Source organism: Alexandromys fortis, unplaced genomic scaffold (genome assembly GCF_014885135.2).
Source record: "Alexandromys fortis isolate MF-2015 unplaced genomic scaffold, M_Fortis_MF-2015_v1.1 scaffold_54, whole genome shotgun sequence".
NCBI lineage: Eukaryota > Metazoa > Chordata > Mammalia > Rodentia > Cricetidae > Alexandromys > Alexandromys fortis.
The window spans coordinates 2139859-2158392 of record NW_026067958.1 but is presented as its reverse complement, the minus strand read 5'-3'; the positions used below and the strand labels follow the sequence as shown (position 1 = coordinate 2158392).

Sequence of the window (18534 nt, the reverse complement as noted above, 5' to 3'; positions counted from 1 at the left end):
TTTTACCAGCTCTGGAACGGGGACATCAATAGCCCTTTATAAAACTATTACTAATTGAGATATAAATAACAATGCACTTAGTGAGACCTAACGTAACAGATAACACAGTGTTTTCATACAGAATTGCATATGTATGCTTCTTGGAATGGATACTGTCATTTTTGCTTACTTCCGCTTACTGAAGTTAATACACAAGCCATTCAAAGATTCTTTTATTTTGTATTTATAAAATATACAATATAAAATATAATGAAAAAAATTTTTAACTTAACTGTTTTTATACACTATTTCTTCCTTCCCTCATTATGGGCTAATAAAATTATTTTATCCATAATAGTGCTTTTTAACTGAAATCTCATTTCAACCATCAGAAACCCAAAGCTAGCAGAGAGGTTTACAGTCAAGATTTATTGAAACCCAATTATCTCATATTCACAGGAAAAGAAAAGTAACAGACAAATGAAACTTGAAACTGTTAAGGGTTGGTGCTGAAGAGATGGCTTGGTAGTTAAGAGCTTTTGTAGTTTTTCCAGAGGACCTGGATTCAACAACTATACCGGACAGCTCACAACAGCCTGTTAAACTCATCTCCAGGAGAGCCAATGCCCTCATCTATTCTGACTTCCATAGGTGCCCATACATGTGCCACACAGATACACATAAATGAAAATAACAATAAATCTTTAAAAAAAAAAAAAAAGCTGAGGCATGATGTCAGCTAGAGCAGAGGCTAGCAAATGTCTGTGGGTTTCAATGTTCTGAGCAATGAGACAGCCAGACCTACGCAGGACAGGTAGTTCCCAGCACCCACACAGCAGCTCACAATCGATCATCTGTAACTCCAGTTGCAGAGGGATCCTACATATACTTTTGGCCTCAGAGACCACCAGGCATGCAAACACTTATAACAAAAATCATTCAAATGAATAAAGCATGCAAGTCCAGACTTAAAACTGTAACACAAATTACAGGTTGCATAGAAGCATACCAGTGACATGAGCACTACATATAAATTCATGTGTACTGTCATAAAAATAATGATAAAAGGTGATGCACACCTGTAATCTCAGCACCAACAAGACATGGATAACTGATTCACAGCCAATTTCAGGCTTATGTGTACTAAATAGTCACTTCTAAAAAAGACTAGGACAGTTATTACAAAATCAAAAATAAAAGCAAGGCTGGGGACCATGTTCAAATCTATGTAATCAACTCTAATTTGAGATAAAAATAATGGTTAAAGAAATCTCTAAATACATTTAAAACAAATTTTAAAACAATTCAGGTATCATTCGACATGAAATATACCTAACAAATACTAACTTTAAGTCAGAGTAATTCACATTATTTGTGTACAATTATAGAGAAAGAGAAAATTAGAGATGAGTTTTGCAAAAGAGCTCAAAACAAGAAGACACCAAAAGTCAGTGGAGAACTGTTCACATGTTAAGATGCGAATCCTGTTTTTGTGTTAAACATAATGTGTAGGTGGAGCAAAAGCACAATTGGGAAATACCAGATGAATAATAAGCTATTTAGTCTATATTTAATAACACATGAGATTATTTGGTGCTTAAATATTTAGCACTAGTTTTGCCAGGAAATGAAAAAAATAGTTGAGATGGCTCAAAGGTTTAAATAAATGTTAGCCACCAAGTCTGATGACCTGAGACTCACACACTGGAAGAAAGATAATCAACTGCTCAAGTTGTCCTCTGGCCTCCATACATATGCTACAGTACATGCCATCTCCTCCTGAAAACTGGCTAGTCATGGAACAGACCACTGCAATGCCAACACTTGGAAGGCTGATTCACGAGGCCAGAAGTCCGAGGCCATTCTGGGTTACAGAGAGATCCAGGACAGTATGGACCATTTAATGAATTCCTATCTTTTATTTATAAACAAATATTTTTTTAAAAAAATTAAAGTGTCATGTTAATTACCCAGCACTTGGGAGGCTGATCCACGAACAAGAGTTTGAGGCCAGCCTTGGTTACAGAGTGATTCGGGCCAGCCTGGGCTATTTATTAAGCGCCTGCCCTCAAAAATAAATAAATAAATAAAAAATAAGAAGCGCCATGTTAATTAAATGTAGCTCACTAATTCAAAATACACTAATAACAACTGTTCATAACTTTCTGGCGAGGGAAAGAAAGGATAGTGAAGAAATGAAATGGAAAACAAGGCACAAATCTCTACCTGAACCAACTGGAGATGAGCCAACACTAAGACTCTGCAGACTTCCATTCCTGAGCAACGTAGGAGATTTCTGAAGACTAGAGCTTGTTACACTTCCTGCAGCTGATGCAACAGATGATGTTGGTGAAGCAGAAGAAACTGAGAGGTGAGAAACATTTTCTTGATTTTTGTTTCCTTTGGGTCGGCCAGGCCCATGTTTACTTTGTTTATTTCCTTTTCGTTTCTTTTCTTTTACAGCTTCTTCTTCTATACCAGAAGTCTGAGCTCGCTTATATCCTGCTGTAGGGAGGCTGGAACTACCCAAATCTCCAGGTGAATTTTCAAAGCTTTTAGGCTGTGAAATAACAGTTGAGGCCACAGGGTGACCCACTAAAGAACTGAAACTATTTACTCCCCCCTCCTGGCTTCCAGACTCTCCTTTATGTACATCTTTGGTTGATGATGACTGCTGGGAGTGAGGATAACCGTCATTCCGCAGATCTGAGTCTGGAAAGCTTAAGAAGTCCTGAGGAGATTGCACTGAACTCCCAGAAGATGATTTTACACTGCCCGGAGTTCCTGAAAAACTGCCTGCAGCAAAACACACACACACAAAAAAAACACCAAAGGTAGTGGATGAAAAAAACTTGGGCACAAAGTTCCTCTAAGCAACAGACATAACACAATTATCAAAAAGAAAAGGATGTTTTAAAAGTAAATTATAAAACATAGGTTATAACTCTATGTAACAAAGTCTGATACAATCAATCAACTTTATCTCTAAAATTAAGTTTAGAACACTTGTCTAAGGCAGTATCACATACTCACTCTTGAATTGTACTGTCTTACTAAGACACTAGCTATGTCTTATTTAACCTGATCTTTCTGTTTTGTTTTGTTTTTCAGACAGGGTTTCTCTGTGTAGTCCTGGCTATCCTGGAACTCACTTTATAGACGAGGCTGACCTCAAACTCACAGAGATCCGCCTGTTTCTGCCTCCGAAGTGCTGAAATTAAAGGTGGGCGCCACCACTGCTCATTGGGAACTGTCCTTTGTTCATAATGGAAATGAACAGTCATGATTTTAAAAAGAAATTACCATGTAGAGAGATGGCTCAATGGTTTAGAGTACTTGTTCCTCTTGCAGAGTATCAAGTTTGGCTCCCAGCACCCATAAAGTGACTTACAATCATCTGTAACTCCCATTCCAGGGGATCTTATACCCTCTTCTGACCTCTTCAGGCACACACAGAGTACACAGACGTACACAGACAGAACACTCATAAAGTAAATAAATCTAAAAACAAGACTAAAAAATCATGGAAAAAGAGGTAGCTCTTCTTTGCCTCTTTTCCAACTGCTTATTCTCTCCTCACTCTAGTCAAAACACTTAGCAACCCCCTGCCATTATGCAGTTTAAGAAACTCTAAATCCTTATGTGCCTAGTAGAAAACTGCCCTGGGAGAGAAGTTTCCATCACCCCTATTTCACAATACTCTTTCCTTGTTTGCCAAATAAAATAAGCAACTAAATTAAACAGACTCAGCTCAGACATCGACTGTTTCATTGAGTCTAAACTGTAGTTTGCACAACATATGGGAGACCCTACTCTCAATCCCACACTAAAACACACACATGTACACACAGGCACACATACACAATATTAAAAATATCAAATACTTCTATTGGTATATTTAAATTTTCTATAATCCACAGGTAATAAAAAAACAAGGCCATCTTAAATACCCTAGCTTCATATTTCAACATTTTATTGGTTACTTCACATAACTGTAACATATTTCCTATCTTTAATATTACAAAGTTCCAAAACCACAGGAGCTACCTCTTCAAAATTGAATAGCACTTCATACAAAGAAAAACTTAAGAATACGGCAGGTCTGGTGACCCACACTTATAATTCCTACACTTGGAAGACTGAGAAAGGATGATCAAAATCCACACAGGATATTAAAGGCCATGCTGGGCTACATCTCAAAAACTCAAATAAACAATTTTAATGAGATTAATTGACTTCTGCTAATACAACATTCATTTAAAATGTAAATGAAGTTACATTTAAGGTTAATTAAGGTTTGATTGATTTTCAAAGTGGTATAAAAATAACACTAATTTTTATTTAAATAAATAGTAACTTTGGCATTTTGTTTTATCTATGCCTACTGAACTTTCTGTCCAAAAAGAAATACATTCACATACATATACCTGACTTATATTTGTAGCTCCAAATTATTCCTATTATGACATACATGAATATATTGTTAATGAAAGGTCAGCAGATTAGCAATCTACTATTTATATATTATCATTAAGACCTTGGATTTAAGTCTAACAAATGCTTCAACAAAGATAAATGATAGTCCTTTCATTCATTTCTAAGGGAACAACAGACACACAAGTGAACAAGCTACTTAACTTGGTTTCTTTCAAATTGTAACATTTCTGTTATTCAAGGTATTTGTGTTGACATTTAAAATGACATATAAAGCAAGAACATTAGTGTATATACTTTAAAATGTAACAGTGTTCCTATTTTCCATAAAAACTACACATACCCAGTTAATATTGAACTTCATTCTTTAACCAAACAGTATTTAGGAAACACACTAAAATACTATTTGCCATTTATGTAAAACTCAAATATATAGGGCATCCTGTTGATACAGCAGCTTGATCATAGAACATAGGGCTGTTGAGTAAAAGTCTACTTCAAGCTTTATAATTAATGCACTGCTTATAATACACTAATACCTACTTGGATTCAATAAAATTTGCTTAATTCTCATCTACTTACTAAAACATAAAATGTTATTAGGAGAAGTAAATAAAAACAGCTTCCAGAAAGAATACCTATGGGGGAGGGGACGACTTTTTCTCCCCAATCTTGATCCCTATTCTATAGCCATTTAAACATTAAAATTACAGTTTAAAAAACATAAATCATTCAATAAACAGAACAAAAGCTCTAGAAACACTTTAAAATGAAACACCACTTTTGGAAGTAATCCTACACTACCAACTACTTACATAATCTAGAATAATCCTTAGTCATAAGAAAAAAATGAATTCTTTTACAAAACATTAACAACTACTGGCTACTATCAAAATAAGTATTTTTACTAAAATATAATACCTTGTGGAAAGGGGCTAGATGCTGACACAGCTGTTCCTGGATTTCGTCCACCACCAGGCTTCCTTCCCCTTTGACCTGAGCTGTGAGCTGAAGATTTCTTCCCTTTTCCCTCTGACCCTCTAGCCTCTGAAACATCTTTTCCACTAGAGGTGTGTGCAGAGACTTCCTGGAAATTTGCATTTGTAAATCGTGCTGCAGTATCTTCCAAGCGCTTCAATGATCCAGATATAGAGTTGTTGCTAGTGCTTGTGTAAGTCTAACATTTTGATTCAAAAAAAAAAAAAAAAAAAAGAAAGAAGGGGGAAGTAAAAAGGAAAAAAGAACTAATTATATTTGGCTAAAGAAAACAGTATAAATAAGCACTGAACTTATGTGAACATTTCCATTCTAAAAGAGTCAGGCTCTACCAAAGAAAATCATACCATAAAATCTATTTTCTTTTTTTTTTTTTGCTGGTTTACCATCTTCACAATCAACCCCAGGGCCTTTCACATGTTGGGCTTCCATACCCCACCGTATCACTACTTTGAAACAAAGTATCTATAATAGATAAGATGACTGACTGAAGGTGCAGCAAGTAACACTTGAATTTATTAATATATTTTAAAAAGCAATACCAAAGATGTTCATTTTTCAAGCATTATTTTCACCAAGAACATACTATTGCTTAGCCATGAAATTATAATTAGTGTTCAAAACAGTAGTCAGTGTTATAGAGAACAAAAAGCACATCATCCACTAGAGGACTGCATGCATTAGGCTCCCTCCTAGAACATAACAAAGTTCCAGTGTCTGAAACACAAATCATTTCTCTGCAAACTGAAGTAAAGCAATGTATGGCTAAATAAAGGCAAATAAAGTGAGTGTGGATGTACACAAACTAGATGTATGCTAATTAACATGATTCATAGCATCCCTCAGGAGCAAGAGACTTTATATCACCAGTATATTCACAAGTATCCAATGTGTTTAAATACACTACCTTGAACATAACTAGTAATAAATTTTGAATAAATCTTTGTGATATACGTTTGAACGTAGTGTGAAATTAAAAAATCTAAAGATACACAAGTATTAATTTCTATGCAACACTTAGTCTGAGAATAAACTTGAAATTGTAAAATAATAAAAATCAATTTTAAAAATGGCTGGTGATTTTTGCAAAATCAATATTCAAAAGAAAAAACTAAGAGAAATGTTTTGAAAATCAAATCTTGCTGGGTAGTGGTGGCACTTGGGAGGCAGTGGCAGGCAGATCTCTCATACTTGCTAGAGTTTAGATCTTGACTATAGCCAAGGACCCAATGCTAAGACCTGGCTAACAAGTTCAAGGCAGTGGAACCTACAGGTGGGGCCTAGTGGAATTAGGCACCACAGACATGCCTATGAAGAAGACACTCAGGGCCTAACTTCCCCTTTTCACCTTGAGATGAACAGATGACCTCTACCAATGCAGGTTAAAGCAATGAGACCAAGCAACTCTACACCAAAGCCACTGAAACTATGATCTAAAAAACCCTTCCTTCCTTATAATGATCCCATTGTGTATGCTGTCAAAGTGAAAGAAAGGTGGCTAGGGTACACTCGACTGAAGGCAGTATAGCCTTTTCCGGTTTTTAAGTGTATACGAGTGTTTTCCCTGCATGTACGTATGTGGTACACCAAGTGCATGCTTGAGTTCAAAAGAAGAGGTCAGATACCCCTGGAATTGGTTCTGAGCTACCATCCTAAGGGTGGTTGAGTAATGAACCCAAGGTCACCACGTGGGTGCTAAAAATTGAACCCAAATCCTCTACAAACACTACTTGTGCTTTTACTCGCTGAACCCTGTCTCTAGCAACCCCAGTCCCTTTTGTTGTTTTTGTTTGTTTGTTTGTTTTTTTAAGAGACAGGGTTTCTCTGTAGCTTTGGAGCCTGTCCTGGTAGCTCTTGTAGCCCAGGCTACCCTCAAACTCAGAGATCCACATGCCTCTGCCTCCTGAGTGCTGGGATTAAAGGCATGCGCCACCACTGCCCAGCCCCAGTCCTCTTTTAAATTAACATAAACAAATGTAATTTTAAAGGCTTCATTTATTTTTATTCTATGTGTTATAGGTATTTTGTCTATTTACCATGAACATGCAGCGCCTGCAGAGGTCAGAAGAGAGTGTCAGATCTTTTGTAACTAAGAGTTACAGGTGGCTGTTATCACCAAGTTTGGGGCTAGGAACCAAATCTGGGTCCTCTGACAAGAGCTCTTACCTACTGAGCCATCTTCCTAGCCCCATAATACAGTCTATCCTTTGAAAGAAAACTGGCTATTTGGTTGTAATAAGAATCACTTAATTAATGCGTGCAAACATTGGTCGTTCTGATTTACAGGCAATTTAATGAGTAATTAAGAATATGCTTTGTGGGCTGGAGAGATGGCTCAGAGGTTAAGAGCATTGCCTGCTCTTCCAAAGGTCCTGAGTTCAATTCCCAGCAACCACATGGTGGCTCACAACCATCTGTAATGGGGTCTAGTGCCCTCTTCTGGCCAGCAGGCATACACACAGACAGAATATTGTATACATAATAAATAAATAAATAAATATTTAAAAAAAAAGAATATGCTTTGTTTCACAGCCTGGAGTCACTAGGCTGCTGCTAAAATACGACATTAATATAACTACTAAGTTGCTATACTAGGTACAAATTATTTCCTACTTTAAACAAAACCCTTAAATTTATAAAGAAGAAATGACTCTGTACTAGGGAACCAAAATTTTCAGTTATGGTTTTATTTAAAATCTGTATTTGTGTCATACTGTTGTACAAGGCTCTGTCATTTATGCTGGTGAATTGGAAAGTAACAACAGAGAAGGGCTATTTCTTCAATCATGAGTAGGTGTAAAATACTGGACAAATATGATATTTCGTTTGTGCCGTAACAAATAAAGTTAGCCTGAGAATCAGAGTTAGGGGCAGGATACTAGTCAGCCACAGGCCAGGCAGTGGTAGCACAAACCTTTAATCCAGTTCTTGGGGAGGCAGAGGCTTCTGTGAGTTCAATGCCACCCTGGGCTACACTAGATTAATCCAGAATCAAAGAGAAGCAGAGCCAGGCAGTGGTGGCTCACACTTTTAATCCCAGTACCTAGTCGCACACCTTTAATTCCAACACTAAGAAGGTGGAGACTGGAAGGGATATGGCTGGGCAGAGAGGAATATAAGGGAGGAGGAGGATAGGAGTGCAGACTGAGAACTAGTAGAGATAGGACACCCTATTCAGTGGGAAGGATGTCGTAGAAGAACTAGTGGCTGGCTGCTCTACTTCTCTGTCAGCATTTACCCCTATATCTGACTCTGTGTTTTTATTATTAAGACAAACTAGAATTCACACTACAGACAAAAGTCTCAAAAGAGCCATAGATTTTCCCTAGATAACTTGGAGAACCCATTATAGAAATTATCCTACTTCAAAAAACAGAAATGGAGACTTGAGTTTAAGCCTTGGAAGCCAGTGGAAAGAAAGAATCTTATCCTGTCTCTGTGACTTAAGGCCAGCATGGTCTACATAGTTAAGATCCAGACAGACAGAGCTTCTTTCTCTACCTGTGTGTGTGTTTCTGGCCTTTGTGCATACTTCTGTGCAGCTTGTGTGTATACCTATATACCCACCCACGTTCAACCCAGAGTAACCTGCTAGAGTCTCCCTTCCTGATATTATGTTTCACCTGCATAGTTAGTTCCTCCCATTACCTCCAAACCCTCAGCTATTCATACCTATCTTTCAACAATAACTGGATGAACAAATAGTAAAAAAATGAGTTATGAAATAAAACAATACAAAAGAGTCAATAAATTTAAAGGAAGTGACATAAAGAAAGTAAATTAAAAACAAATAACCAAGATAATGGAAGATATTTCAAAACAAAGTAAAACAATTCGGTTTCTTTTTTTTGGGGGAGGGGGCGGTAAGACAGGGTTTCTCTGTAGCTTTAGAGCCTGTCCTGGAACTAGCTCTTGTAGACCAGACTGGCCTCGAACTCACAGAGATCACCTGTCTCTGCCTCCTGGGATTAAAGGACTGCGCCACCAACGCCTGGCACTAAAACAATTCTAATTAACCTCTGCGACAAACAAGAAATCAAAAGAAAAAAAAAAAAAGAACAAGATATTTTCTTAACAATCCATAAAAAAGCAAACATTACACCAAAGTAAGAAGATGTAGTGTCTATCAGTAAATGTCTAAGACATTAGGATTCCTACTTTGTAGTCCAACCTAAAGAGCTTTTAAGTCTTCACTCTGAAATGAAACACATACAAAGTGTACATAACAGCCTGAAAATCACCAGAAAAGTAGTCAGAAACAAGCTGCTCCCCAACACACTAGAGAAGCAAATAAAATAGAGAAACATGACAACTTATACCAGATTAAGCAACTAAACCAGAGCTGGGAAACCTAACAGGTCAATGTAGACCAGGCCAAGGGAAAAACTCCCAGGAGGACCCTCATAGTTGAGAATTTTACCTTTAGAAACTCTAGCAGGTCCTCAGAGAATTTAGGAGAATAGTCCCCAGGGATTCACAAAAGAAACCACTGGTGGGCTGGAGAGATGGCTCAGAGGTTAAGAGCATTGCCTGCTCTTCCAAAGGTCCTGAGTTCAATTCCCAGCAACCACATGGTGGCTCACAACCATCTGTAATGGTGTCTGGTGCCCTCTTCTGGCCTGAAGGCATACACACAGACAGAATATTGTATACATAACAAATAAATAAATATTAAAAAAAAAAAAAGAAACCACTGGAGAGTTCTTAGAACATCTGTTTTTGTCTGTTGTCTATTTAATGTTATTGATTCCATGGGGAAGGGTGTGCTACGGTGCACACTCTTGTGTGTATCTGTCAGAGCTGGTTTTTTCCTTAGACCAGGTGGATGGAGCCTGGGAATCAACTCTGATTGTAAGGCTTGGCAGCAATCTTAGAACCATTCAGAGCATTCTGTTCTTAACAAGTCCTGCCCTTGGGAGGAACTAGCTAACCATACCTTAACATGTTCGAGTTTTATCAGTGCTGGGGGTTGGGGACTATAACTTCTATCAGTACACCCTGTTTTCCCCCTTGAGGGAGGTAGAGGGATGGTTAAAAACAGAGAAACATTTGTAAAATTCATGGTCACAGAAACACTTAAGTTCTAAGACTTAATACAAATATAGAGAGCCTTCTCTGCCCATACCTCACAACAGAATACTACTGAAGGTTTGTCTATTTACTCTGGTTCCTTTTACTAGGACATGGTAATTTCTGCAGCAAGCAAGGACTACTAAAAGATTATTTTAAAAAAAATCTTTAAGAAACTAAGAGCATTACAGATTCAATGCATGCCCATCAAAATCCCAGCAAAATTCTTCAAAGACCTCGAAAGAATGGTACTCAATTTCATATGGAAAAGCAAAAAACCCAGGATAGCCATCCTATACAATAAAAGAACTTCTGGAGACATCACAATCCCTGACTTCAAACCCTACTACAGAGCTACAGTACTGAAAACAGCCTGGTTTTGGCATAAGAATAGACAGGAGGACCAATGGAACCAAATAGAAGACCTGGATATCAATCCACCCATCTTTGAACACCGGATTTTTGACAAAGACACAAAAAATAACAAATGGAAAAAGAAAGCATATGTAACAAGTGGTGCTGGCATAACTGGATATCAACATGTAGAAGAATGAAAATAGACCCATATCTATCACTATGCACAAAATTCAAGTCCAAATGGATCAAAGACCTCAACATAAAGCCAGCCACACTGAATCTCATAGAAGAGAAAGTGGGAAGTACACTTGAACGCATTGGCACAGGAAACCATGTCCTAAATATAACTCCAGCAGCACAGACACTGAGAGAAACAATTAATAAATGGGACCTCCTAAAACTAAAAAGCTTCTGTAAAGCAAAGGACACAGTCAACAAGACAAACAGCAGCCTACAGAATGGGAAAAGAGCTTCACTAACCCCACATCAGACAGAGGTCTGATCTCCAAAATATACAAAAAAAACTCAAGAAATTGGACACCAAAAGAACACATAATCCAATAAAAAAAATGGAGTACAGACCTAAACAGAGAACTCTCAAAAGAGGAATCTAAAATGGCTGAAAGACATAAGGAAATGTTCAACATCCTTAGTCATCAGAGAAATGCAAATCAAAACAACTCTGAGATTCCATCTTAACACCTGTAAGAATGGCCAAGATCAAAAACACTGATGACAACTTATGCTGGAGAGGTTGAGGGGAAAAGGGATCACTCCTGCATTGCTGGTGGGAATACAAGCTGATACATCTCCTTTGAATGTCAGTGTGATGATTTCTAAGAAAATTAGAAAACAACCTTCCTTAAGACCCAGCAACACCACTTTTGGGTATATATCCAAAGGATGTTCAACCGTGCCACAAGGACATGTGCTCAGCTATGTTCATAGCAGCTTGGTCTGTCATAGCCAGAACCTGGAAACAACCTAAATGCCCCTCGACCGAAGAATGGATAAGGAAAATGTGGTACATTTACACAATGGAGTACTACACAGCAGAAAAAAATAACGACATCTTGAATTTTGCAGGAAAATGGATGGAGCTAGAAAACATTATTTTGAGTGAGATAACCCAGACAATTATCACAACATGTACTCACTCACTCATAGGCGATTTTTAAACATAAAGCAAAGATCCCAGAGAACTTAGACAATAATGAGGACACTAGGAGAGACTTGCATAAATCTCATCTACATGGGAAGTAGAAAGTAGAAAAAGACAAGATCTCCTGAGTAAATTGGGAGCATGGGGACCTAAGGGGAGGGTTAAAGTGGGGAGGGGAGTGCCAGAGAGGAGAGCAGAGAAAAATGTAGAACTCAATAAATATTAATAAAAAATTAAAATTAAAAAAAACTAAGAGCATCAAAAACAGCATCAGATACAACAAGAATATCAAAATCATCGAGCCAGTAATTAAAAGTGTGTGTATGGTTTGATGTTCAATAAAAGGCATGATAACCTACACCCAATTTTAGCATTCTGAAAACCAATACACAAGAACATTGAGTCGAGTCCACCTAGAGCCACACAGAAGATCCTCAAACAGTGCCTCAATAAAATAGGCCATTATAAGCAAGATAAAGGCCAGAAACAAAAAGAGAGGAAGGGGAGGGGAGAACAAAAAAAAGGAGAACAGAATACAAAAAAAAAAAAAAAATCACAAAAGGCTGTAATGATAGAGAAAAGAAAAAAACAAAATCAACCAATAGAAAATAGTAACAATTATGGTCCCTAGTAGCCATAGTATATAAATTAAATGTCCTAAACATGGTTTAATCACAGAAAGATTGTCAGAGTAGATCAAAGTTCAAAAACCATGTGTGGCCTAGAAGAAACCTACTTTCAATGGTTAATCTAAACTGTCGACATGATGACATCTAGGACCACCTGCTTATTCAAGGGAGGTTATCTTGGTCAGGTTAACTGGGGGTAGGAAGGCTTCATCATTGCAGGCAGCCACAGTCCTTGGGCTAGGATCATGGACTCAAGTAGAAGAGTACCCCAGTGGCAGTGATGGTGCACACCTTTAATCTCAGCACTCAGGAGGCAGAGGCGGGTGGATCTCTGAGTTTGAGGCCAACCTGGTCTACAGAGTGAGTTCCAGGACAGTCTCTAAAGGTACACGGAGAAACCCTGACTCAAAAACCAAAAAAGTGGAAGAGCTTAGCACAGACAGCCATTTCCCTCTGCAAGTGCCATATGACTAACTCGCCATGGCTCAGACAGGCTCCTAGTGCTGGGATTTCCCTGCCAGGATGGACTTTATCCTGGAACCATTAAACAGAATGAGCTACTTTTCTTGAGTTGCCTTTGTCAATGTTGTTATCACAACAGAAAAGTAACTAAGACATTAAGTATAGACACACAGAGTATGAAGGAAATGGATGAGTAAAGATATGCCAACACTAATCCCAAGTAAAGCAGCAGTTAAAATTAAAAATAAAGAGAACAAAGCCAGGCAGTTGTGGCATATGCCTTTAATCCCAGCACTTGGGAGGCTGAGGCAGGTGAATTGTGAGTTCAAGGACACCCTGGGCTACAGAAGATTAAAACTGTCTGTCTAAAAGGAAAACAGAGCTCATACAAAGGTGAACCCAGCACTGGGGATCACGTGCCTTGAACCCCAACAATAGGGAGGTGGACAGAGGAGCAATGTGGCTGGGCAAAGAGAAGAATATAAGGGGGAGGAGCTCAGTGGAGTGTCCAGTCTGAGGTTTGGCAATGTGAAAATCGTCCCTTAGGTCTGAGCATTGGTAGAGAGAGGTAAAAGGTCTCTCGAATGGTTGGCTACTCTGTTTTTCCCAATATCTGTCTCTAGGTTTTAATTATTTGTGCTACAGAAAAGTCAAAAAGATAAAAAGCATATCTATATAAGGCTTGTAATATGCTCATAGCAGCTTTATTTGTAATAGCCCCAAACCAGAAACCTAGATATTCACCAACTACTGAATCAATAAGCAAGCTATTCTAGCCATAAAACAAGAAAGCAGACAATGACAAAAATGATTCAACTATTGATACACATAACACAGTTCAAATCTTATGCAGAATGAAATAATCCAAGCCAAAATTTAAAAAGTGTCACACTGTATCTTTCTCCTTTTAAACTTTCTAAAGAATTCAAACTAATTTAAAGCTACAAAAGGCAGAATTACCTAAGGAGAGATGGGAATGGGAGACACAGAAGATAATTATAAAACACATTTTTTGCCTAGAACCATGGTGGTAGTTTTTATTAATACATGTACTTGAAAATTTATCAAAAATGCATTTTTTGTTGTGTCGCTGCACACTTTTAACCCCAGCACTCACTCCGGAGACAGAGGTAGGTGGCATTCTGTGCATCTCTAGCCAGGCAAATCAACACACTGAGACCTGCTTCCTCCTTATCATCCTCTTTATAATTTTAATATTGTTTTACTTTAAATATGTGTAACTTATTACATAACGATTATAACTAAATTAAAAGTAACAAAATAACCAATGTACCTGGTATACTGAACTTTACTATAAGATAAGCATTTATATTTTTTCCAAATTAAGATTACTTTAAAAAGTAGCCAGGTAATGGTGGTACATGCCTTTAATCCCAGCACTGGGGAGGGAGAGGCAGGCAGATCTCTGAGGTAGAGAGGTCAGCCTGGTCTACAGAGCACCCAGGGGTACATCGAGAAACCTTGTCTCAAAACAAACAAAAAACAAAGAAAAGCTCAACCTTCAAATATAACTGTCTTGGTAGATAGTGCAGGGAAAGAACAAAAAGAACGTGACTTTTATAAATTTGTACTTTGACTTCATTATAACAAAAGTCTGTAAGATTTCTTAAAATATAAATCATTAAAATTTTAAAGTATAAAAATTAAACATAGGAAAGCAATTCAAAAAGTCTCGGCAGAAGGTGGTGATACATGCCTTTAATCCCAGCACTCGGGAGGCAGAGGCCAGCCTGGCCCACAAAAGTGCATTTCCAGGACAGCTCAGAGAAACCCCATCTTGAAAGCAAACAAGTCTTACAGGGCTGGTGCTGGGGTACAGCTCAGTAGGAAACCACTTGCCTAGCAGTAATGAGGCCTCGTATTCTAACTTCAATACAAAACAGGAAAGAAGGAAACAGCAAGGGAGGGAGGGTGGGCCTTTATCCTCTCCTATAAATACTGCAAGAAGGAAATCTCACTAACTACAGAAAATCTTCTTGCATGTGGAGACCCCTGGGGACGCAAAATTAAATTAAAACCCTTAAGTTATTTGCAATGATGGTAAGAAAACTACTATGTCCCCTACTAATTATAAAAAGTAACGGATCTATTAAGATTACTTTTTTTAACGATTAGGCTCAATTTGTCACAAATTTAAAAACAGAAATAAATTGATGCTTACATGCTTCTACGAACTTTTTAGAAAAACAATGACACAAAAACTAAATCTCCAGGTACCAAAATCAAAGGCTTTTTCCTCTTTCACCCTCCTGTTCTACCATAAAAATAAGACAATCTGGTTCTGAATATAAAGGACTGCAAATTAATTAAAGGCAGAAGACACAGCAGAGGTAAAGTTAGAAAAACATTAAACATGATGCTCCCTGCTCTGGGATGAAGGAGCTGACCAGGGAGAGGGACCTAGGGAAGAAAAGTGGGCTGCCTGGAAAGGGGGTGGCTGACACAGAAATGGAGCCTCAAAATCCTACAACCACAACCTGAGTTTAGAAGATTCATCCCAGTGAGAGGTGATCCGACACTCTGATTTTAGCCTTTAACTATGATAGACTAGTACAATGTATCCAGACTATCTTGCAAACAGAACCAGAGACATGATAAATTTTTATTTTATTTTAAAATGCTGAACTGTGGTAACATGTTCTGATACCAAAACCTGTATACATGACAATTCTTTCTTCTAAAGCCTCACGCGTATCTTTTATAAAGTCAGAAGGGGTTCGTGTTTGAATGTACCCAAATTTGAGCACCCCTGTATCTCCAGTTTTAGTGCCACCTTCAGTGGCAGGCTATTTTAAGAACCTCCTGATAGCCTCTCTGGCGTCTAGTCTTCCTACCTTCTCTCCTCCCCATACCTTCACCAAAGCAACTGAAACACCTTATAAAACTCAAGTTACAAACCATATTTAATTTCAGTTCTGCCTAATAGCTCCATTTTCACTAACACCAAGGCGAGGTTTTACACGAGGCCTATGTAGCTAGACCTTTGTGGAGAGACCCTTATATTGGCCTCATCTCCAAATGCACTTCCTCACTCACCCCTCTTTCCCAGCCAAATGTTCCCATTTCTAGGCTGTTTTCAAATCATCTTATGATAATCTGAGTGAGCCTAACAATTAATATGAACCAGATGTATGTGTTCTTTTAATGTTTTTAATAATATAGTTAGTAATAATAAATATTTTATCTTAATCAATTTCAATTATTATTTCCCCTATTTTACAGGTATTGAAATAGTGTTGCAGAGACGAAAATCAACCTTAGGTTCAATTACTAAGTGGTGAAGCCAGATTTCTAAGTCACAGGTAGCTGAAGTCTGAATTAAACCCTATTTCTTAATTTGGACAGTGTCATTCACTTGTTATCATGGTCCTTGAAGACAAGAACAGAACAAACAGAAAACAGCATAAAGGACTAAAAAGGCGATAGTTCTAAGTGCATACATGGCTAGAAAGGTGGGCAAAATTGTAACCAGAGCACTGGGAATGAAGAGACTCCTTAGAAGTCAAAAACCAGTATTTCATTAATTACATAAAACAAAATTTGAGGGCTGGAGAGATGGCTCAGAGGTTAAGAGCATTGCCTGCTCTTCCAAAGGTCCTGAGTTCAATTCCCAGCAACCACATGGTAGCTCACAACCATCTGTAATGAGATCTGGTGCCCTCTTCTGGCCTGCAGGGAAACATACAAACAGAACACTGTATACGTAATAAATAAATATTTAAAAAAAAATTTGATACTTCAATCTTACTTTTTCTGTAGTAACAGTCAATGAAGGAACCAAGGCAGGTGATGGTTCTGGTTGCTTCTTGTGTTTCTGTTTGTGTTTGTCCTTTTCTTTGTATTTCTAAAAATAAACAAAAGTAAGATGTTTTAAAATTAATAATTCATATATTCGTAATATTCTTTTATAACCTTTGTAAAAAAAATCACCCATTTTTTCAGTTATGTATAAAAATTATTTTAAAATGGCCCTTCCTTATCTTTGCCCAATCTAAGTAATAGCAATGAATAACTAAAGGCTGTCTCTATTTGCTATATTTATATGTAGCAAAAATAGAATTTTTTCCTTCCTAAAAATATTTTTTTTATAAATAGCACTTTAAGATCTACAGGACACTTCACATAGCACACACACATAATTAATTCTTTGGGCTTTCACTGTTTTGAAAAGAAGTGGCTCCTGTGTAAGACCTAGAATGAGAAATACCCCACCTGAACCACCTCAGTGCTGTGACTCTTTATGTGCACCTCCATGGACTGAACGTTCAGTAACTAGACATTAGGACAAAGAAACTAGAGCAAAGAAATTGTTTCCTCAGTTTCTAATAACAACCAAAAGCAAAACAAAAACAACAAAGGGGGAGGGCAAGGCAAGGTTATACTAATATAACTGTGAAGCACTAGAACCAATCCACACCTCAATACAAAAAAAAAGTCGTTAAATAAGAAATTACATAAGATCCCAACTTTTTTTTACTATCAAAGGTTTTCTATGAAAATGTTCTCAGTACTGTGTATGAATATTCAGTTAGTTGAATCTATCTATTTACCACAATGCATAAAAACTTAACCCATTAAACCACTTTACCTGTTCAAGGCAAGAAGAATAAGTTTCCTTTCCCTGTCCTAAAAAGCATTATTATATTCGAGCAGAACAAAACACATAAAAATTAAGGATACAGTTCTTAATACAACATTCTAAAAACAACCACTGTTTCTGGCTGTAGTATAAATACAGTGAAACAAAAAATGTAAACAGAATAAAACTTTTCATTCAAATTTTAGAAGAAACTTTTCTATACTTCTTTTAATTGATTACTCCAAAACAGTGATACTTCCATTTTTGGCAATTGAACATCATTGTTCTATCAAAAAGTGATGGAGGTGAATCTTGTATCTTATCTGTTGCTTTCACTGGTTAACTAATAAAGAAAACTCCTTGGCCTGATAGGACAGAAAATTAGGTAGGTGGAGTAGACAGAACAGAATGCTGGGAGTCAGAGAGTCGCCATGATTCTCCCACCCGACACAGCCGCAGTTTAAGATCTTCCCTGGTAAGCCACCTCGTGGGCTACGCAGAATATTAGAAATGGGTTAGATCAATATGTAAGAGCTAGCCAATAAGAGGTTAAAACTAATGGGCCAAGCAGTGATTAAAAGAATACAGTTTCCGTGTAATTATGTTGGATAAAGCTAGCCATGTGGGAGCTGGGGCGGCAGGAAGGAACACAACCCACAGCTCCTTTCTCCTCCAACCCCGAGTTAGCCTTGTGACTCACTGCAATAGACAGGATGTGGTATTTAAATCTAGGAAAAAGGAACTTTAAGAAGCTTTGCATAGCTTCCACCTCTACTACTGAAGTAATCTATTAGGCATCATGTTAAACATTGCCCCAGGGATGGAGAAATGGCTCATGGATTAAT

The 18534-nt window shown here is 37.5% G+C and overlaps 1 protein-coding gene across 15 annotated transcripts in view; it reads right to left on the bottom strand.

The window, feature by feature from the left end:
- Mllt10 (MLLT10 histone lysine methyltransferase DOT1L cofactor) overlaps window positions 1-18534 on the bottom strand; it is a 151724-nt gene that overhangs the window by 59235 nt on the left and 73955 nt on the right. For all 15 annotated transcript variants that reach the window (XM_050152650.1, XM_050152648.1, XM_050152651.1 and 12 more), the window contains 3 exons: window positions 16859-16954; window positions 5335-5590; window positions 2206-2775 (listed from right to left, as the gene is read on the bottom strand). In XM_050152650.1, coding sequence (XP_050008607.1) covers window positions 2206-2775; window positions 5335-5590; window positions 16859-16954 — 922 coding nt within the window. The remainder of the gene's footprint in view (window positions 1-2205; window positions 2776-5334; window positions 5591-16858; window positions 16955-18534) is intronic.